The sequence below is a fragment of the Drosophila montana genome, unplaced genomic scaffold (genome assembly GCF_035044405.1).
Source record: "Drosophila montana isolate Dmon_TW-CO22-7 unplaced genomic scaffold, ASM3504440v1 contig_3416_1, whole genome shotgun sequence".
Lineage (NCBI taxonomy): Eukaryota > Metazoa > Arthropoda > Insecta > Diptera > Drosophilidae > Drosophila > Drosophila montana.
Window position 1 is genome coordinate 467323 of NW_026998301.1, and position 22453 is coordinate 489775.

The following is a 22453-nucleotide window of genomic DNA, read 5'->3' on the forward strand; positions in this document are numbered from 1 at the left end:
TTCGGTAAAAATAATTGCAAATAAACGCATCTATCAATTGTTTTTCATCAATTTGTCAATGTTTATATGTGTGCATGTGTGTGTTTACAACAATATAGTGCGAAAACTGTTTAAACAGTCGGAGCGTCGTACTGCGTGAAATCAAACAAGTGCGCATGCAAGTAAGTTGCACCGTGCATTCAATATACAACTAGATTAAATTTGAAAATTAATTTGACTTTGATCCAAACTGTGGACTCGATCTATTGTGCTGTGTTGTTTGTTGTAGGCGCGTTCGTGAAATTCATTGTTTGTTGTTGGTTGGCGATTGCCTTGTCGGTTATTTAGGCCGAGGCCGGAGCCGGGGAATTGGCGCTTTGTCCATATGTACGCATGTATGTGTGTTTGCCTGTTCATTTGTGTGTGTGCTTGTTTGTGTGTATTTTTTGCATATGCCGCACATAATTGCAAGGAGGGTCGCTGCCGTCTGTGTGTGTTTGCGTCGTCTGGCTGGCTGCGCTTGTGTGCGTGTTTGCGTTTTGCAAGTACAACAAGAATTGTATTGCGACAGACACAGAGTTGCTCTGTGTGCTTGTGGTGAGAACTCTGCCTCTGGCTATGTGGTTGTGGTGCTGATATGCTATAAACAGGGTTGTTTCACTGCCTAAATTGCAAAGTATGCACATTAAATTGGTGTTTGGCAAACACAAAGCAGACAAAGCAAAATAGTTGCCCAAATGCTTTTGTTGACTTTCAGTGCGTGTGGATGAGTGTGAGTGTGAGTTAGTGCGTCTGCCAGCCGCCACAATTTACAATCGCTGGACAACACTGGTTGCTGGTGAATTCAAGCCAATGTGGTGAATTTCGTCTTTGTTGAGAAAAAATGTCGACGCGAAAAGTATTTTAATCATTAGTCAGAAAAGCCAGTGTATGCGAATTCTGGATTTTGGCAAATATCAAATCAAATAAGAAACGCGATAAGGTTCAAGACTGGATACACAGTGGCAAAAGCAAGGCACAAGTTATGTAAATGCAATCAACTGCAATTTATGCACAATTTCGGTTTGCCAGACTGCGACACGGTGGCGTTCCTGTCGACCACAAAGTGAAACTGCAGTGGGGAAAGTCGCACGCAGCAGCAGCACCCCCACACAACACACACATACACACACACACAGCGACAATAAGAGCTATACAAATAATAACAACAACAAAAAGAAGACGAAGAAGAAGAGGAGGAAAGTATGGACAATTGCGATCAGGACGCTGGCTTCCGATTGGGTCCCATCAAGGAGGAGGTCAAGCCAGACATATCGCAGCTGAATGACAGCAACAACAGCAGCTTCTCGCCCAAGGCCGAGAGTCCGGTGCCCTTTCTGCAGGCCATGAACATGGTCAACGTGCTGCCGGCCAGCAACAACAATAACAATCAGAATCAATTGGCGCCGGCCGCCCAGCAACAACAGCAGCAGCAGCAGCAACAGCAACAACAACAATATCCGCCAAATCATCCGCTTAGCGGCTCGAAGCATTTGTGCTCCATTTGCGGAGATCGGGCCAGTGGCAAGCACTATGGCGTCTACAGCTGCGAGGGCTGCAAGGGCTTCTTCAAGCGCACGGTGCGCAAGGATCTCACATATGCTTGCCGCGAAAATCGCAACTGCATCATTGATAAGCGGCAGCGCAATCGCTGCCAATATTGCCGCTATCAGAAGTGCCTGTCGTGCGGCATGAAGCGCGAGGCCGTGCAGGAGGAGCGACAGCGCGGCGCACGCACCTCCACCGGTCGCTTGGGTGCAGCCGGCGGTGGCGGCGGCGCCGGTTCTGCTGGCGGTGGCCTTGCTGCTGGCGGCGGCATTGGCATTGGCATTGGCAGCGGCGGCGGCGGAGGCACCAACAGCACCTCCGATGATTTCATGCCGAACAGCGTGTCCCGCGACTTTACCATTGAGCGTCTACTGGATGCCGAACAGCGTGCGGAGGCGCATAGCGGCGATCGGGCGCTAACTTTCCTGCGCGTCGGACCCAACTCGACGGTGCAGCCGGACTACAAGGGTGCCGTCTCGGCGCTCTGCCAGGTGGTTAACAAACAGCTGTATCAGATGGTCGAATATGCGCGACTAATGCCGCACTTTGCCCAGCTGCCGCTGGAGGATCAGGTGATATTGCTGAAGGCCGCCTGGAATGAGCTGCTAATTGCGAATGTGGCCTGGTGCAGCATCGAATCGCTGGACGACGCGCTCGCCGGCATCGGGCACGACAGCGCCTTCGATCGGCGGTCGCCGGTGCTGCAGCCGCAGCAGCTGTTCCTCAACCAGAGTTTCTCGTACCATCGGAACAGCGCCATCAAGGCGGGCGTGCACGCAATTTTCGATCGCATTCTGTCCGAGCTGAGCGTCAAGATGAAGCGCCTCAATTTGGACAGACGCGAGCTGTCCTGCCTGAAGGCGATCATATTGTATAATCCGGATATACGCGGCATCAAGAATCGCGCCGATATCGAGCTGTGCCGCGAGAAGGTCTACGCCTGCCTCGACGAGCACTGCCGCCTGGAGCATCCCGGCGACGATGGACGCTTCGCACAGCTGCTGCTGCGCCTGCCCGCATTGCGTTCGATCAGCCTCAAGTGCTTGGACCACCTGTTCTTCTTCCGCATCATCAGCGATAGGCCGCTGGATGAGCTATTTATTGAACAGCTGGAGTCGCAGCCGCCGCCGGGCCTGATCCTCAATTCCGAGTGAATTTCGATTAGCTATCGGATCTGTTGCCTGTTATCGATAGAACAAATCGATCTTTATTGCATGCTATATCTATATATATATAGCGTGTAACGAAGATCGTTTATCGATTCTATCGAAATCGATTGATTGTTTCATTGTGATTGAGTTTGTTTGCATTTCTCTGCCAACCCCGCCCCGCCCCGCCCCCCTCCCTTTTCCAACTCACCAAGGTCTTTTATAATTTGTAACATGAATATTTAATCTGATAAATATGTAATTTTTTATTATTACTTTTTTTTTTTTGTAATAATATATATATATATATATATATGTATATATAATTTTTTTTTGCAAACTAGAAAATGTTTTCCTTAAGATTGAACCGTTTATTGCTGTGTAAACGAAAAAATAAAACAACACTAAACACACAAAATAAAACATAGTTAAATGTATGTGACGTTGGCTGACATACATACATATGTATGTATATATGCTACATATATGTATACATATGTATATAAATATATATATATATATCTATACATATACATAAACAAATTGTAATTATTTCTTAAATAATTGTACCCACAAGTTATAAAATACATGCGAATTATAAATATATATACACGTGCACATAGATCTATATATATATATATTATATATATGCTATATTTTCAACGACATTTGTGTGTGCGTGTGTGTGTGTGTGTGCGTGCGTGTGCGTAGGAAAGTGTTTTCTTTTACCTTGGAATTTGTCCCTGTCCAAAATCCCCACAAATGAATGGAACTGCAGCGAATACTCGTGTACAGTAGACACTCGTTAGGTGCAACCAATTGACGGCAAATTCAGTTAGGAGATTTACATCTCTTCGAACTTAACCAACTTTTTGCTCTTGATTTGTCCTTGAATCGTTTCCATATTAAAAAAAAATTTTTTAGTTTTTTGCATTTCTTTTGAAAAGTATTCAATGAAAAACTCTGTTCATATCGTTCATATATAGGAAACTCGAGAACATATTTCTTTTTTACAATTCTAAATCTTAAATACTTGTATGAATTCTTTTCAAATATGCTTCAATAAATGTTTGAATACTTTTCTATATTTGGTTTCAAACTAATTGTAATTGTAATTGTAATTTTTTTGTTGGCCATCATTTTATTTCAAGCGCGATTTTCCATTTAATTCTGTTTTGATTAGTTTAAAATTAGCGTTAAAACCAAATATTTTTTGTGTCCGTCAAAAAAGATTCTGACTACAAAATTTCTGTCCGTCCAAGGGCAGCATTCGTTAATTGAGCTTTCACTGTATTCGTTATTTTTCTTTAAAAGTTTTCTTTTTGATTTTAAATATTTTGTATTTTATGCAATATAAAGTCATATTCCAATTGGAATCTAACGGCATGCGTATATTATATGACAGACGCAACAAAGCAATTGCCAGTTGGAATATATATACACGTTCTTACAGCCTACCCCATTCTTATTGGAGAACGTGAATGGGCGTATTAGATGCTAGTTAGAATCCAATTCGTTTTGGGGATAAGGCAATTACAATAGAAGAATTTCTCTTGAGTGTAAACCAAACCAATTGGACAGCAAAAAAACGCATAATTAAAGAATATTTTGTCAATTCGTTTCCAACGAAATAAATAAATGTTCAAATTTTGTAATTGGGAGCTATTGAAAGAGCTTCTTCTGCTTCTTCTTCTGCTGCTGCTTCAGCTGGTGGTTTTGGCCTCCTTGGCAAAAGTGTGTCTGTCTGTCCGTCCGTTTGTCTGTCCGTCTATTTGTCTATCTGTCAGTGTGTGGATCTGTGGCGGGCATTTCTTTCAATTTTTTATTAAATTTATGTATGTTTTGCGTTTAAATACATATTTTCAGAAATATGGTATTAACGCACAGAACGTCTAAAAATAGATATTGTTTTCGAAAAAAGAACAACAAAAATGAAAAAAAAAAAAAAAAAACAACAAAAAAAAATGGAAAAAAAACGCATGAAATTTCGCCGCTGACGACGCACATTATGCGCCAAAAATAAACGATTTCTTCTTATTGGGCCGAGAGCGATCAGATGGGTGGGAGCATTGCGACTACGTAATATTCTGTCCCTGGTGTTGCCCCTGGCGCTGCTTCTTCTTCTTCTTCTTCGTTAGGCATCCAGCGTGTCTGTCTGGAGGTGGAATACGGCATTTCGAGAGAGCGAGAGAGCGCTTGGCCTGCGAATCCTTCTGAGAGTTGGACTCTAAGTAAAAGCTCACCAATACTCAAGCAAATTTGCGCTAGCTCTATAAAATATTTAATAAAACTCATAAATAATCTGTCTATATGCAGAAATGTATATATTTTATATGTATGTAGATATGTGTGTGTGTATATTATAATTATGTATATGTACATATACATACATATATATTTATACACACATGTTCATAGTAGTTTTGCACGGAAAAACCAAGTGGCATGCCAATAAAATCATGTTGCCCGCTCCCCCTGCCGCCAGCTCAGCCTATATGTATATATGTGTCTGTGTGTGTGTGTGTGTATTGGAAAAGAGTTTCCGAAGCGAAATTAACAATTTGCTATTTTTGTAGCCATGCGGGGGCGGTATGATGCGACAGTCCGACCCCGAACTGACAGACAGACAGACGGACGGACGGACGGACGGATAGACCTGAACTGAACTGACAGACACGCATTGACCATCAGCAGCAGCAGCGGCCGTCGCAGCAGCAAACAACAAGTTGTTGTTTTCACACAGGGTGGCTCGTTGCGGCTGCGGCTGCGTCTGCGGCTGTTCTTGCGGATTCCGCTTTGCGCATGTGTGCGTGCGTGTCTCTGTGTGTGTGTGTGTGTTGTTATTGCATTTCCAAAAGCTAACGGCATTTGCTCTAACAGCATCTACCTGTTGTCTGTGTCTGCGCTTGCATTCGTATGCATATCGATAATTATCGGCAGCTGAGAGACGACACACGCATGCACACAAACAAAGCTTACTCGCCGCACTCACACACACACATGCACACACAGCATCACTCAGCAGCAGCAGCAGCAACCACAACAACAACAAATGTCTGTTGGTCGAATTCATACTTTCTTCTTTGCTTTTGCTTTGCCTTTGACTGCTGCCACCCACTCCCACTGTGTGCATATGTATATTTGTGTACGTTGTGTGTGCTTGTGTCTGTGTGTCGGCGCATGCTCGTTTGGGCATCTTCGTGTGTGTGTGTATGTGTGTGTGTGTGTGCTTTGTGACGACGAGAGGCGATCGCCGTCGTGCATTTGTTGTTGTTGCTGCTGCTGCTGCTGCTGCTGCTACGGCTGCACAGTTTTCTTCGACTGGTGCTGCTGCTGCTGCTGCTGCTGCCACTTCTGGGTCGTCGCATACGTACGATATTCAGTTTTTGCTGGCGCGACATCAGTTTTGAGTTGGCTATCAACGCGAGCGGGTCTTTCTCTTTGCAAGCGACAAACGTAGATATTTCCATTAATTGTATATTCACATATTGTTTTGTTGTTTTTGTTGTTGTTGTTGTTGTTGTTGTTGGTTCAATACAAAATCAGTTTATTTTTTTCAATTTTTTTTTAACATTATTTTTTGATTTTGCCATACAACACGCTCGAGAAAAAAGACAAGCCGTTATCAAAAAAAAAAAAAAAAAAAAAAAAAACTTTTTTTAAGACTTGTTGAAAAATAAGAAAAATACTTAAAAATATATATATATATAGAGACATATATACATATATATATATAGTTAAAAAAAAAAAAGAAATAAGCTTTTGCAATTACGAATGTGTTGTATGCGTGTGTGTGTGTGTGTGTGTGTGTGTGTGTGCGTGTGTTTGCGTGAGTTGAGCATATATATATGTTTACACATACAGATACATAAAGCTCAATATATAGAATATATCTCTATATAAATATATATATATATATATATATATTTATGTATGTACAAATATGTATATATATATATATACATATGTACTAAATAGAAATATAAAAAAATGCTTAGATATCTGTGTTAAATACTTTTCGAAACGGAACGTACCCAATTATATATTATACATATATATATATAGATATATATATATATATATATATATACCATATGCATACATATATATCTAATTATATATAAATACATATATATGTATGTATATGGACGCATATAATATTCGTATTCGTACTCGAATCTGAATCTCAATCAAAGTCTGAAACCCTACACACACACACACACACACACAAACACATATACGTTGCGTGCCTGCGTGTGTGTGTGTGTGTGTGTGTGTGTGCAAGCATTTTCAAAATTATTTCAAATATGTACTACATCCACAATCCAATCCGCCCGAAAACGCCCCGTCTCGCACCCCGCCCCGTCTCGCACCCCGCCCCGCCCCGCCTATGATAAAGAAGAAGACGAAGAAGAAGAGAAAAACGTACCGTTCTAAACGGTACGGCACATGCGTTGACGTTGACGCCGAAAATAAAATTTCGAAAAAAAATACTATTTTTAAAACGATACCAATACGAAACGGAACGAGATGAAACGAAATGAAACGAAACGAGCGAACGAGCAAAAGCGAATGTGAACAAAATAATTAAGTAGCAAATTATCGTGTTATACAACGGTTTTTTTTTCATATATATATATATATATATGTGTGTATATATTTCTGCGTTTATAGCCCCTACCCCCGTTGCGGCCCAATACAATCTTTACTCTTGCGTTACATCTACGTTTTTGTTTTTTTTTTGGTTTTTTTTTTTGTTTTTGTCTAGTTCGAGTTCGAAAAGCCTCAAATTGTAACGGTATTGTAGTACGAAAATTGTGTTAACAGCACGCACCACCCTGTGCTCCACAGGGTGCAGCCACCTGTGCCCTTCGGGAAGCAGCCTTTGGATACGAGTATGTCTCTTATGCTCTTTCAGCTTTGACTTTGCGATTTCCGTTTCCTTTAATTTTGTGTATCGATTTATCTATCTTTGGCTCTTTTTGCTCAGCAGCTCTCTCTTTCACGCACATTCTTTCTCTTGCATCTTGCAGATTAAATCTTAAGGATCATCTGCGAACGAACTCTCTAGACATCTATCGATATATCTAATACATTTTTTTTTTTTGTGTTATTGTTGTCCATAACTTGAAAAGCGAAACAAAAGAACAACAAATTAGTATTGTTTAGCCCAAATATAGAGCCCCAACCCAACCCACCCAACTTTGAATACGATCACGACTTGAACTTCCCCACGTTCTAGTTCTTAGGCCCAGTTTAACAGTTAGCAGCGAAATTAGGACGCAATCAAAGATTCAAAAAATTCAAAAACACACGCACACACAACCAGCAACTGCAACTGTTAATGAAAAACATAACTTAAACTTAAACTAAATAAAGAAAAGATATACATATATAAAAATAAAAGTTACCCAAACGAAGTAATCAAGAAAAGTGCAACCCCCCAATCGACAGCAGCAACAGCAACTGCACCACCAGCAACTGCACCAAACGAAACAGCCACAAAATGATGATGGAGAACGGTATCTCCATGGAGTACGGAGATGGCTACATGGAGCAGGAGGAGGAATGGGAGCGCGAGGGATTGCTCGATCCGGCGTGGGAGAAGCAACAGAAGAAGGTAAGTGCCCAATAACTTCTAAGCTAACAACATAAATACAACTAGAAATAGTTGGTTCTCAAATTGAAACTGTCTATATTCTGGCTAGAGTTGCCAGACTTCAGGCAGCAATCGATTAAGTTGATATGAGCTTTATAATTTTGCATAGAATTGAAGTCGAATTAGGATAGCAATCCAATCCTTATTTACTCCTTATCTGAAATTCGAAATGTTGCCAGACTTCTTACAGTTAACGCTCTAGTTGAAGAACTTAAGGCAGGCATTCAAAATGCAATAAAAACTTTTCAGTTTTTCAACTTTAAACAATATTTACACTCACAAAACTTTAGAGTTTTATACAACGTAAACTTAAGATTGTTACAAGGGGTACGATAAACCGTATACCTTATACCAAGGTTCCTTTGAACTACCTTTCAAAAACCGCGAGAAACCATTTATAGATAAAGTTTTAATAATATCCCGGTTATCGATCGCATTGCCAGGCTAAAAATAGTTATCGATTGTATATTAAAAAGTTAAAAGAAAATATATTTTTCAGAAAGCAATCAACTTTTTTAAGTTAACTCCAGACTCATCGACTTTTTGTCACTATTAGATGATGTCTCTTCAATTATTGATATCTCACATAGATCCTTCAGGCTGGTAGTTATCGCCAGTGTTGCCAGACCTGGCGCAGCTATCGGGTTTGTCGCTTGAAGACAAATACGCATATTAAATACATAATATATATATGTATGTGTCTGTATGGGTCTAGTTTATAGCTATAGCTGACATATAGGCATATATTATATATGTACATACATATTGAATGTGTTTAAATATATATATATATACATATATGTATATATATTCGTATGTATATTTCTTCGATTATGTTTCAATATTTGTGCGCGGCAGGCGAAAAGCTCAGCGCGCGTTTTAAAAATAGATTAATTTCATGGTTCTTTTTATTTTTCGAAATGTTTGAAATATGTTGTACAAAAATAAAGCGTTGTTGTTGTTGTTGTTGTTCTGCTGCTGCTCTTCATCCAAAAACATTTTGTGCCACAATCATTTATCACTGGAAAACGCAATGGCCGACTTGCAGACGCCAACGTTTGCCAACTGAACGAGCCAAAGTTAAGGCCATGTCTTTCGATAACTTTACAAACTACCCAAACACCTTCTAGCCCCCCCCCCCCCCCCTCCCTCACTCATTCGCTCTACAAACAGCTGAAGGTTATAGACAATGTTCCATTCAATTATGTTGCGCGCATTTCTGCTTGCCGCCGCCGCTTCTCTTTCTCTCTCTCCCCCTCCCATTCTCTTTCTAGTTTTGCCTATTTGTTTGCTTGTTCTGTTTTTTTCTTCTTTTTTTTTTCAGCGGAAGCGGCTGCCGTTACCTGACAACAACAACATGTTGCCACTGTCTAAATAGTTGCTCAATTGATAGCTTGCCAGATCGTTCAGATATGACTCAATGGCACAAGACAGCTTCCCAGCTGGAAAGCAAGTGTTGCCATAGTGCCTGATAAGCCATTCCAATCAGAATGTCAATCCCCCCACCTACCCCACCTTCTTCCACACCACACTATACAATCGACCCAACTAGTAATCAGGTAACAATGTGTAGAAAATGTTCAGTTTATTCAATTGCCAAATTGGCAACTGTTTTATTTGTTTTTCTCTTTTGTCGCAAATGAAGCTCAGAAACAAAATGATTCAACAATTGTTGTTGTACAGCTTTGTGTTATTATTTGCAACAACAACAGCAACAACAAAAAACACACACACACACACACACACACACACACGCACAGCTATGCAGCTATTTATATACATACATAATTCTAAAAATTGTCTAAAAAAGAAGAAAAACAAAATAAAATAAAATAAATATCAAGAAAATTTAGTGCAAGGTTGCGGTTTTGACACGCCGCTTCATGATATGCTTTTGGGGGTGGGGGTGGCCGGTGCGCGCGACAGCAATTTACAATTATAAATAGCCAGCAATATGCTGAAGAACTGCAATTTCCACACCAACACGCACACACGCACACACACACACACATAAAGAGAGCGGGAGCGAGAAAGAGAGAGAGAGTGAGCAAGAGATGCAGGCTAATGACAAATTAGAAGAAACATTGGAATATGGCACAAATATAATGAAGGAGGTTGCCACTTGATTTAAAACAATTTGATGATTGAGCTTGACACACACACACACACAAGCACACACACACATACACACACGAGCAGACTGGCAAGTCTATAGATTCAGTTGATCTACATATATGCATGTGCATATATAAATTTCGTAATCGTAAATTACCGCACAACAGAATTTCGTCTCGTCATTATAAAAGACGCAGCAGTTGAAAAATAATGAAAGCAACAAATTGTTTTCGTTGTTATTGTTATTGCTGTTTTTGTTGTTGTTGTTGTTGTTGGCATTTCTGTGTTTACATTGGCCAAAATGGCAGGCTGATGACTGTGTGAACAAGCAAAAGGCGCTGTGGTTGGGGTGTGCGGGCGGGCAGCAGGGCGCGATGTGGGCAGCCAAGCAGGTGGGCTGGTGGGCGTAGGCTGTTTATTTGTGATGAATCTTGCGCTGGCTCTCACTCTCTCCACACACACACACACACACACACACACGAACACGGCTGTCTCTTGCCCTGCATGTGTGTGTATGATTCAACTGCCTATGCGTCATCATCAGTGCAGCGCACACACATACACTTGCATGTACATACATACATACATATGTACATGCCTCAGGTGTTAGACAATTGCCAGCTGGCAGGATTGCCATAGACAATGACTAAACTAAAAAAAATAACCAAACCAGTGTTTGACAATTGCGACACCTTTTGACAGCCACTTATCGATATATGTACATACACACACACGCACAGCCATTGTGTGTACGTGTACACATAAATTATGCTTATCGATTTTGTGCAACAAATTTTTTTTTGCCAAAATGAGCATCACTTGCTCTTCACCCCATTCCGCGCAGACAGCTTTGGTTTTTTTTTTTGAATTTTTTTGAATTTTTTTTTTTTGTGTGCGAATGAGTCCATGCTATGAGGCCGCTCAAATTACATTCGGCTAAAAATGGTGTGTGCGAGAGAGCGAGTGCGCATCGTATAGAGAGCTTTTATTTATTTTGTTGTTTTTTTTATTTTTTGTTTTTTTTTAAAAAGCTCCCGGCGTTTTTGTTTTGGCGCGTGCGCATTTGTTGTTGTGCTCTTAAAGACGATTGCTCAATCGCCTGATCGGCGCAGGCAGCAGGCAACACAGGCTGCTGCTGCTCTGCCCGATAACGGTAAAAGCGCTGAGCGCAGCTTTGACTATTTAATAAAAGAAGAAAAGAAAAAAAAAAATCGAAGTAGCAGCAAAACAAACGGGTTGGCGGCGGAATGCGGCAGACACTTAGCTAGTCCGCGCTGCACACACACACACACACACACACACACACACACACAAGCACACACATCCATGCATATAGCCAAGTAGCGGTAAGCGCCAACGACTCGTTTGGCAACGCACTGAGACTGCAGCTTACCAGACTCCCCCAGCCCGCTCCTGCTCTCTTCCCCCATCACACTACTGCACGTACATATGTGTGTGTGTGTGTGTGTGTGTGTATTGCTCTCTTTTCTGCTGCGCTGCTGGCCTAGTTGAACGTGTTATTGTTTGTGTAGGTAATGTAATGCAGAGGTAATCTGTCCCCAGCGCTCGTTTTGATCGTCGCACACACACACACACACACACACACACACACACACACACACACATACACACAGCCTAACAGCGATTTGCATTAACAGTTGCATTTCTTGTTCTTTAGCTGCCCGGTTTTCCGCTTTGCTCTTCTAAGCTCGTCTTAGAGCAGCAGCCATAACAGCATCCGAACAATCTAAGCGAGTTCCATGGCGACCTGTCCCATTGTCTCATGCACGCACCTAACTGTAAGCAGCTAAAGTGGCCAATAAAGCGGCTCTGGCTCTGGCTCCGGCTCCGGCTCCAGCTCTGTTCCCATTCTTTTTTTTCTTTGTCGTTCAACTTTATCATTTCCACTTTTCTAATAATTTCCCCATCTGGCAGCGCTGTTGTCCCTACGATATGCGTAGCGGTTGTCCATTGTTATGCATATTGTTATCGGCTACGTATTGACTATGCAAGTGCGTGCACGTGTGCACGTATGTGCATGTGTGCGTGTGTGTGCCTGCGCTTTCCTTTTCACTGTTGGATCATTGATCGAAATCCATGTGAATGGCCAAACACAAACATTTGCATGCGCACACAAACACAGCACACACACACACACATGCACATGCACATGCACATGCACAGGCGCGCACGCTCGACTATTAACAGCTGCAATTTTTGTGGGCGTGTGGGCGCGCCATTGTATGCCGTAATTCCATACTTGTGTGCGCAAGCTTTTTGCCTAGCAACAACAACAAAAACAACAACAACAGCAGAAACGCAGACGACGGCGGCAGCGACTCCAAAATAATGAAGTGTGTGCAAAAAACAAAAAAACTGAAAAAAACAAAAAAAAAGACAAGAAGTAAAAACAACAAAACTGGTTTATATTTTAAACACACAAACAGACATCTCTACATTGTCTTTTCTTGTTTTCTCTTTGTTCTTGCTGTCGTCTGTCCCCATTCGGTGAAAAATAACTGCAACTGTCAGCCGCTGCCGCTGTCGCAGTCGCCGCTGCAGTCGCCGCTGCAGTCGCCGCTGCAGTCACCAGCTGCAGCAGCACAGCCTTGCCAGACCGGCCCAGCTCATTTGCTGATCTTAAGCTTTCCAGCTTTCCAGCTTTCCAACGGCGGCACAGCTTAAGAAAATCCAAACTATCCACAAACTAGCTGATCCTTCAACTCTGAAATGCTCGTTAGCTGATCTTCAACTTTGTTAATTCACTAACAGTTTCTTTGGCTTTTTTCCTGATTATGTTTGTTGATCGATTTGGCAATATTTTAGCTCAGCTATAAATTTAGGTTTGGCAGCTTGTTTCTTTTTTTTTATTTAGTTCCCAATTCGAGTTAATGCTCCCTTTTAAATTCCAACTTTGTTCGGACTGAACTGATTTCCAAATGCATATCAATATTACGAAATTCTTAGATTTTCCCTTTTTCTGTGTGCCATAATAGCTGCTCATCCACCATCTCAAGTTCATGGTATTTGGATGCTCTTCCCAGAACTATGATTTATATGCCAAATCTCGTTAAAACCGAATCGATTTTTATCATAGTCTACCTTCTATGCTAGCTTAAATTTAAATACAATATAATTTAGTTTTCTTTTCTTCCGCTTTACAATCCGAGCTACCGAAAATGTTTGAATCGCTCGTATGTTCAAAAGTTCGAGGATAAATATTATAAAACCTTGAATCCAGTTCTTGGTTAGTCAAAGATTTCCAAAATTTTGTTTAAGTAATTCAATTTTCAACTTAGAAAATATATTTCGAGCTTTAAATATTTTCATCTAGAAATAAGGCTCTAAATTTGTTCTACATCCAAAATTGGCATCTACCGAATATGGTTAGATAAATCCAATTGTTTGGGGCCAAAGTTATTTGTACTTTGGGGTTAGGTCTAACTGTTTTATTCTAAAGTATATCGAAACTGAAAGTAATATAATTTATAGAAAATGCTAGGTTTTTGCGAGTTCCATTTATTGAAAGAGGGAACTGACTTGCAAGGCTTTAACATTAATCGAACTGATCGATATTGATCGATATCTGAATAGTTGCTCTGAATTTAAATGGCTGCTTCTTCTTCTTCTTCTTCATCTTCTTCTGCTAATCATGTATTTCGTGACTTTGTAGACATTTACCGCGTGGTGTAACAGTCATTTGCGCAAAGCTGGCACCGCCATCGACAACATCGAGGAGGACTTCCGCAATGGCCTCAAGCTGATGCTGCTGCTGGAGGTGATCTCTGGGGAGACACTGCCCAAGCCCGATCGCGGCAAGATGCGTTTCCACAAAATCGCGAACGTGAACAAGGCGCTCGATTTCATAGCGTCGAAGGGCGTGCATCTGGTATCGATTGGCGCCGAGGAGATCGTCGATGGCAATCTCAAAATGACGCTGGGCATGATCTGGACAATCATTCTGCGCTTCGCCATTCAGGATATCTCCGTTGAGGAGATGACCGCCAAGGAGGGTCTGCTATTGTGGTGCCAGCGCAAGACGGCGCCCTACAAGAATGTCAACGTACAGAACTTCCATCTGTCCTTCAAGGTACAGCCATTTATCCAATCTTATCGTCATCTTATCGTCATCCCATATCCTATATACATATGTATATGTGTGTGTATTGTAGGACGGCCTGGCCTTCTGTGCGCTCATCCATCGTCATCGACCAGATCTGATTGACTATGCCAAGCTATCCAAAGACAATCCATTGGAGAATCTGAACACTGCCTTCGATGTTGCTGAGAAATATCTAGATATTCCACGGATGTTGGATCCAGATGGTATGTAAAACCCGTTCACTTGACAGCCACAGCTCAACTGTTTTAGCTATTAGTTAAGGTCTGGATTTAAGTTAAGATTAGGCTACGAATTTTTTCGTACGAATAATGATCATAATTAAAATTCTTTAAAATTTGCGAAAATCCAACAACAACAGATTTAATCAACACTCCGAAACCGGATGAACGTGCCATCATGACGTACGTCTCCTGCTACTATCACGCCTTCCAGGGAGCCCAACAGGTTGGAAATGTGACGCATGTACCCGAACCCACAAGACAATACACCTACGTCCCGAATAATTACAATGTGACTAAACTTCACATCTCGATACACATAAATATGATATATCTATTCCATTTCTCGTTCTTTCTATATATATACGATTCGTATATATATATATATTTATTTTATATATATATTATACATATATATATATATATATGTATTGCAGTTTGTTTTTTGGAAAAACCAAAGCGCGCCAAAACCCAAAAAGCCAACAAGCTGCTTTTGATATTTTACTCGTTCATACGTTAATTTGCAGCTTTGCTCTGGCCACAGCTAAAAAGCAAGCCAAAAAAAAAAAGCGAAAAAAAACTCATTCACTAACAAACTCCACACTAATACGAGAGTTGCGCATTGGTATTGGTGAGCTTTCAGGTCTCTGACAGCATTCACAGCTGTTGAGCTAATGCGTGTTTGCCATCTGTGTGAAAGCTCTCTCTCTCCCTCTCTCTCGCTCTCTCGCTCTCTCTCTCTCCCTCTGTCAATCATATGCTCTTGCGCTGCATGCTGCATTTAATGCGAATGCGAATTTGACCTTATCGGCTGACTTATCCATATTGTATTATAATATCTTATATTATACTTATGTTATGTTATTATCCATGTTTATTTTTTTTTTTGTTTCATACTATACAAACATATATTGATGTCTAGTATGTGGCACAGCGAACTCAGTCCATGCTTCGATCTGAATTTCTTAAATTCGAAGCGTTGCCTGAGTTCGTCCGCCTCCGCTCGTTCCATACCCATGTGCGCTAATCTCTGGGCATGTCTTAAGTTATGAATGTTAAGCTACTAAAACGCGCTCAATATGCGATCTATTCATAATATAATACTAGAAGTACACCTAGCTAAGCATAGAACACATGCTTCTACAGTGAAAACTCTTTGGGTGAAAAAGAAATCATTTTTTTTATTAATATTTTTTCAAAAATCTATCTCTCTATACAAAATAGTTACTTATGTCAGGTAGTTAGCCAGTTGGTTAACAAAGCGAATAGACTAGGAATTCGATTTTCAAGCTTAGCCGCAGCCAACTTTAAGCATAGCTCAAGTTTGTACTAATAAGTTTATGCCATGAAATTTGCGAATTCATAATTATCATAGTCTAAGCCATGAATAGCTATAAATTGATGGCAAAATTTGGCCATTTCTCTCGCTCTCTCTCTCGCTCTCTTTCACACACACTTCAAACAAGCTGGCAACGCCAAAAATCGTATAGACATGAAGCTGGCTGCGCCTGAGCATATTTCGCCTTTCATTTTGATTTCAAACTAATCATTTTATCGATAAAGAATTTGTTATGTTATCGATAACATTATTTGTTATATTTTTATCGATTAAATGAATTTGCTCGAAAATATTTAAAGTGTGCGAAACTCGTGAATTTCATGGCATAAACATAGCTCTAAACAAAGTATAGGTTCGTCTAGCAGAGTTTTCACTGCAGCTGCATGCATTTTAGAAGACGGAAAAGATAATGTTATATATATATACATATATATATGTATATTTATATAGTATATATCGTGCTCGTATATTGAGTGTTATTTGCTAATATTTAATATGCCTGCCGAAAAGACTAACCGACAAATAATTCATTTGTATGTTTTGTTGCTTTTTCTCTCTCTCTTCTCGCTCTCTCTCTCTCTCTCTACTCTTCTTGCGATTGCGATTGCGAATGCGAATGCGCTCATCAACAACGCCATTAACAACAACAACAACAACAACAAATACTCTGCTACCGCTATTCGCTACAACAACAACAACAACAACAATTCTCCCAACAAATCAATCTGAAACAATATCGATAACGATAACGATAACAATATCGATAACGATAACGATAACAACAACACCACGATCACCAACCACAACCACCGATCATATACAGATTTGCAAAATACTGCATTGCCCGATGAAAGAGCGGTCATGACCTACGTATCATCGTATTATCACTGTTTCAGTGGCGCTCAAAAGGTCTGTTATACACACACATACGCACACACACGCACACACATACGCCCACAAACCTCCATTCACTTCATGACTTGGAAGCTGCCATTTTGTAAGCCGAATTCGTGTTTTGCCCATCAGAACAGAAATCGATCAGTTTCGATAACAACCGATTACATTCCACTTTGTTTATAATCCATTCCATTTATTTCTATGTGGAGCAAAAGCTTTTCACAAGTACTCGGTGATCGATTAGTCGATAAGTCAATGATCGACTTTGTCAATTCATTCCATGCTTCTCAGGTCTCAAACCTGATCAGTCCGTTCCATATCACTTCGTTCCATCAAACAGAGCTTTCACTAATCCGCACTCACATATCGATTCATCGATATATCGCCACCATTTTGTCCGGATCATAGCTGAACATGTTCCATTCCATGCCATTCCGTTCCATTTACACAGTCGAGCACACATACGCATTCGCGCGCACACACACACACACACACACGCACGCACGCAGGGAATCACATACCTCTTTTACATTGGCGAACCGAAATGGAATTGAGGCCATCGAAATACACGCGATATTCACATCCCATTCCTTGAGAGCTTGGAACGCTGCTTGCGCCTGCTTTGAATGGGCTTTTGAACTAACGCGAATTGTCGTTCCAATTGGATTTTGCTTACTTAGTTTGTGCAGTTACGTGTCTTGCTGTTCGTTCGTCTTGTTTTGCTTTCAAAATTCTGAGTTGGTTCTCTGATCTACACTCAGAGTAATTGGCTGGCGAATCAAATGTTTAACTAACGATATTCTTCCAAACTTCACAATCGGCAGGCGGAAACGGCGGCAAATCGTATTTGCAAGGTGCTCAAGGTTAACCAGGAGAATGAGCGTCTCATGGAGGAGTACGAGCGTCTGGCCAGCGATGTAAGTATACAAAAGCTAACCAAAAAAAAAAAAACAAAAAACAAGCACTCGTTACATTGTAATCGCTAGCGATCAATCGCTTTAACGATAAGTCGTTAAGATTACTCGTTGTAAAGAACGCAACTTCCATCAATTACTCGTTACGATTACTCGTCATAAGAAGCTCACATTCTTACGATTACTCGTTACGATTACTTGCTATGACGAACCCACCTTCTAACGAATTACTCGTTACAATTACTCGCTATAACGAACACAACTTCCAAAGATTTCTCGTCATAACGAACGCAACTTCTAACGATTACTCGTTACTATTACTCGTTATAACAAACTAACCTACAAACGATTACTCGTTACAATTACTCGCTATAACGAACCCACTTTCCAAAGATTACTCGTTACGGTTACTCGCCATAATGAACACAACTTCTAACGATTACTCGTTTTAACAAAATCACCTTCAAAGGGTTACACGTTGTAACGAGCCCACCTTCAAACGATTACACGTTGTAACGAACCCATTTTCTGACGATTAGTTGTTACGATTACTCGTTAAGAAAAATGCATCTTCTAACGATTACTCGTTATAACGAACCCACCTGCCAACGATTACTCGTCGCTTTAATGATTCGTTTGATTCGTTTAGCTGCTGGAATGGATTCGCCGCACGATGCCATGGCTGAACTCACGCCAGGCGGACAACTCGCTGGCCGGAGTACAGAAGAAGCTCGAGGAATACCGCACGTACCGTCGCAAGCACAAGCCGCCACGTGTTGAGCAGAAAGCAAAACTCGAAACTAACTTTAACACGCTGCAGACGAAACTGCGTCTGTCGAACCGTCCAGCCTACTTGCCCACCGAGGGCAAGACCGTGTCTGACATCTCAAATGCCTGGAAGGGCCTGGAGCTCGCCGAGAAGGCGTTCGAGGAATGGCTGCTGGCTGAGACCATGCGCCTGGAGCGTCTCGAACATTTGGCCCAGAAGTTCAAGCATAAGGTGAGCCATCCAATCTTCGATTGTTGTCTGTTGTCTAACACCGCTTCGCGCAGGCCGATGCTCACGAGGACTGGACGCGCGGCAAGGAGGAGATGCTGCAGTCCCAGGACTTCCGTCAATGCAAGCTCAACGAGCTGAAGGCCCTCAAGAAGAAGCACGAAGCCTTTGAGTCTGATCTGGCCGCCCATCAGGATCGCGTCGAACAAATTGCCGCCATTGCCCAGGAGCTGAAGTAAGTTGTGCTGCCCAACAGTGACCTATTTGTGTTACTCTGAATCTCTATCAATCTTATATTCAATTATTAACTCAATGCTAACCGCTGGGCAACAACGCAAAGTGTGAGGTTAGATTGTATGATCATCTCGTGCCTAAGACCCCTAAGAGTTCTTCCAATCCATAAACACACAATGCATCACATCTCTCCATCTCCTAAACATTCTTGATCATCAACAAGAATTCAGTCAGGCCAAATAGGTCACTGATCACATGATATTCAGATCTCTCTGATCTCCCATGATCCCATAATCATCAATTATTAGAAACTAAATTGTGGCGAGGATCGTTGGCAACTACCTGCAGCTTGAGTATTAGTGATCATTCGGTCAAGGACTCAATTGAAGCACGGATCAGTAGATCAGTAGATCAGTAGAGCAAACCAGGCTTAGTTACCTATGCTCATTGAAGATCGTTCAGTCAGAGCAAGGATCGCAACGTTTTGGGCTACGTTTTACAAATCTTCCGCACAACAACTTCTGATCTTCAAAGATCGTTCAAGCGGAGTTTCAGTGAGGATCATAAAAGTTGATAATCACTTATGATCACATAGAGAGGATCAGTATCGATCATGATCATCAACAGAATCAGTGAAGATCATAAGATCACTTAAGCTTTTATTTTGTCAATTTGGGGAAACAGTAAAGAACATTCAAGTAGTAGGGCTCTTCCTCTTCTCTTCTTGATCAGTGGGCGATCGCTTATAAGTTTCTCAGCTCTTTCACTCGCATCGCGCACGATCATCGAAGATCATCGGGGATTCAATTGTGGCGAGGATCAGTTGGAATCGTAACTAAGTTTTGTCATTTTATTTTGCAGCACTCTGGAGTACCACGATTGTGTGTCGGTGAATGCGCGCTGCCAGCGCATCTGCGATCAGTGGGATCGCTTGGGCGCACTGACCCAGCGTCGTCGCACTGCATTGGATGAGGCGGAGCGCATACTGGAGAAGATCGACATCTTGCATTTGGAGTTTGCGAAGCGTGCGGCGCCGTTTAACAACTGGCTGGATGGCACACGCGAGGATCTGGTCGATATGTTCATAGTGCATACCATGGAGGAGATACAGGGCCTGATCCAGGCGCACGATCAGTTCAAGGCGACGCTCGGCGAGGCCGACAAGGAGTTCAATCTGATTGTGAATCTGGTGCGCGAGGTCGAGTCGATTGTTAAGCAACACCAGATACCCGGCGGCCTGGAGAATCCCTACACCACGCTGACCGCCAATGACATGACACGCAAGTGGACCGATGTCCGCCAGCTGGTGCCGCAGCGCGACCAGACGCTGGCCAACGAGCTGCGCAAGCAGCAGAACAACGAGATGCTGCGCCGCCAGTTCGCGGAGAAGGCCAATGTGGTCGGTCCCTGGATCGAGAGGCAGATGGATGCCGTGACAGCGATAGGCATGGGTCTGCAGGGCTCGCTGGAGGATCAGCTGCATCGCCTCAAGGAATACGAGCAGGCGGTGTACGCATACAAGCCGAACATTGAGGAGCTCGAGAAGATCCATCAGGCCGTACAGGAGTCGATGATCTTTGAGAACCGCTACACGAACTATACGATGGAAACGCTGCGCGTCGGCTGGGAGCAGCTGCTCACCTCGATCAATCGCAACATTAACGAGGTGGAGAACCAGATACTGACACGCGACTCCAAGGGCATCAGCCAGGAGCAGCTGAACGAGTTCCGTTCCAGCTTCAATCATTTTGACAAGAATCGCACCGGCCGCCTCACGCCCGAGGAGTTCAAATCGTGCCTCGTCTCGCTGGGCTATTCGATTGGCAAGGATCGCCAGGGCGACATGGACTTCCAGCGCATACTGGCCGTTGTCGATCCCAACAGCACCGGCTATGTGCACTTTGATGCCTTCCTCGACTTCATGACCCGCGAGAGCACCGACACCGACACCGCCGAACAAGTCATTGATTCGTTCAGAATCCTGGCAGCCGACAAGGTTAGTAGCCGACAAGATACACAAACTTGATCGATTCTAATCCTATTCTATCCTATATCAATTCTTTCAGCCATACATATTGCCCGACGAGCTGCGCCGCGAATTGCCACCAGACCAGGCCGAATACTGCATCCAGCGCATGCCGCCATATAAGGGACCCAATGGAGTGCCCGGCGCCCTGGACTACATGTCCTTCAGCACAGCTCTCTATGGCGAGACCGATTTGTAAACCCCACGATCATCCACTCTACACTCTAAACACTCACACACACACACACAAACACACACCAACACACACAACACACACCGCACACACTCAACTCAAAACATACTCGTCCCTATGTGCAGCGGGCGCCACTTAGCCCCAAACAAAAAAGAAAAAATCATATAATAATTGATAAACTTTAAATAATAATAATATTAATAAACATAGATTTATTATTATGCTACACTCGTAAAGCTTAAAAAATTCAAGAGAAAAGAAATTATAATCTTTTTGCAAATTATATATTGTACTTACCATGCATATATATATATATATATATATATATATGTGTTGGCATATATATATATCTCGATGTATATCATACATTACATTACATACATCTTCTTCAAGCCGATTGTCAAACAGAGAATGGAAAACAAAATGCATATCGAATATCCAAAAGAAAACAACATACAACAACATCTAAAAACATTATTTTTTGAAATTTATGTTAATAAAAAAACAAAAAAAACAAAAAAAAAACAAACAAAACAAATACAAAATTAATAAGAACAAATTCGAAACAACAAGAAACACACAAAATTGTTAGAAAAGTAGCGCAGGACGAATTTTTATAGAGGCACAATCAGACAGAGAGAGATAGATAGATAGTGCGTTGCAGTAAGCAAGACAGAGACAGAGAGACAGAGAGAGAGAGAGAGAGAGAGAGAGAGGGGTACACAAACAGCACACAAACAAAAGAAAGAGATAGAGAGAGGGAGGGCGAGAGCGAGAGCGAGAGAGGACTTAACCTTAAACTTGGATTAAAGGCAGCGAGATCTGGCATAAAAAACAACAAAAACAAATGAAACCAGCCAATAAAGTAAACTATTTATATATAAATGCATACATATATATATAAATATATAGCTATTTATTCATCCAAAACTACTCGTATATATATATATTATTCATACATTTCTTTTATTTATTCATATCTTGTTTTCTTAGTAACTCACTTTTCAGCACTCAAAACAAAACA

The 22453-nt window shown here is 41.7% G+C and overlaps 2 protein-coding genes and 1 long non-coding RNA gene across 9 annotated transcripts; all 3 read left to right on the forward strand.

The window, feature by feature from the left end:
- Window positions 1-13: 13 nt before the first annotated feature.
- On the forward strand, window positions 14-22176 carry Actn (alpha actinin). 7 transcript variants are annotated; one of them, XM_064691210.1, is made up of 10 exons: window positions 14-161; window positions 8169-8334; window positions 14162-14578; window positions 14661-14814; window positions 14970-15121; window positions 17890-17982; window positions 18629-18979; window positions 19033-19211; window positions 20072-21206; window positions 21277-22176. In XM_064691210.1, the coding sequence occupies exons 2-10, from the start codon at window positions 8221-8223 to the stop codon at window positions 21433-21435; spliced, it is 2754 nt and encodes a 917-aa protein (XP_064547280.1). In that variant the 5' UTR covers window positions 14-161; window positions 8169-8220; the 3' UTR covers window positions 21436-22176. The 7 variants fall into 7 exon arrangements, with proteins under 7 accessions (XP_064547280.1, XP_064547281.1, XP_064547282.1 ...); XM_064691211.1 differs by having other exon boundaries at window positions 16-161; window positions 8172-8334; XM_064691206.1 differs by lacking the exon at window positions 14-161 and adding an exon at window positions 6033-6170.
- usp (ultraspiracle) lies at window positions 803-3636 on the forward strand. Its single transcript, XM_064691216.1, has one exon. The coding sequence runs from the start codon at window positions 1224-1226 to the stop codon at window positions 2718-2720; it is 1497 nt and encodes a 498-aa protein (XP_064547286.1). The 5' UTR covers window positions 803-1223; the 3' UTR covers window positions 2721-3636.
- LOC135434602 (uncharacterized) lies at window positions 11962-12203 on the forward strand. Its single transcript, XR_010437260.1, has 2 exons — window positions 11962-12020; window positions 12167-12203. It is a non-coding gene; the product is annotated as an uncharacterized LOC135434602 (long non-coding RNA).
- Window positions 22177-22453: the final 277 nt, after the last annotated feature.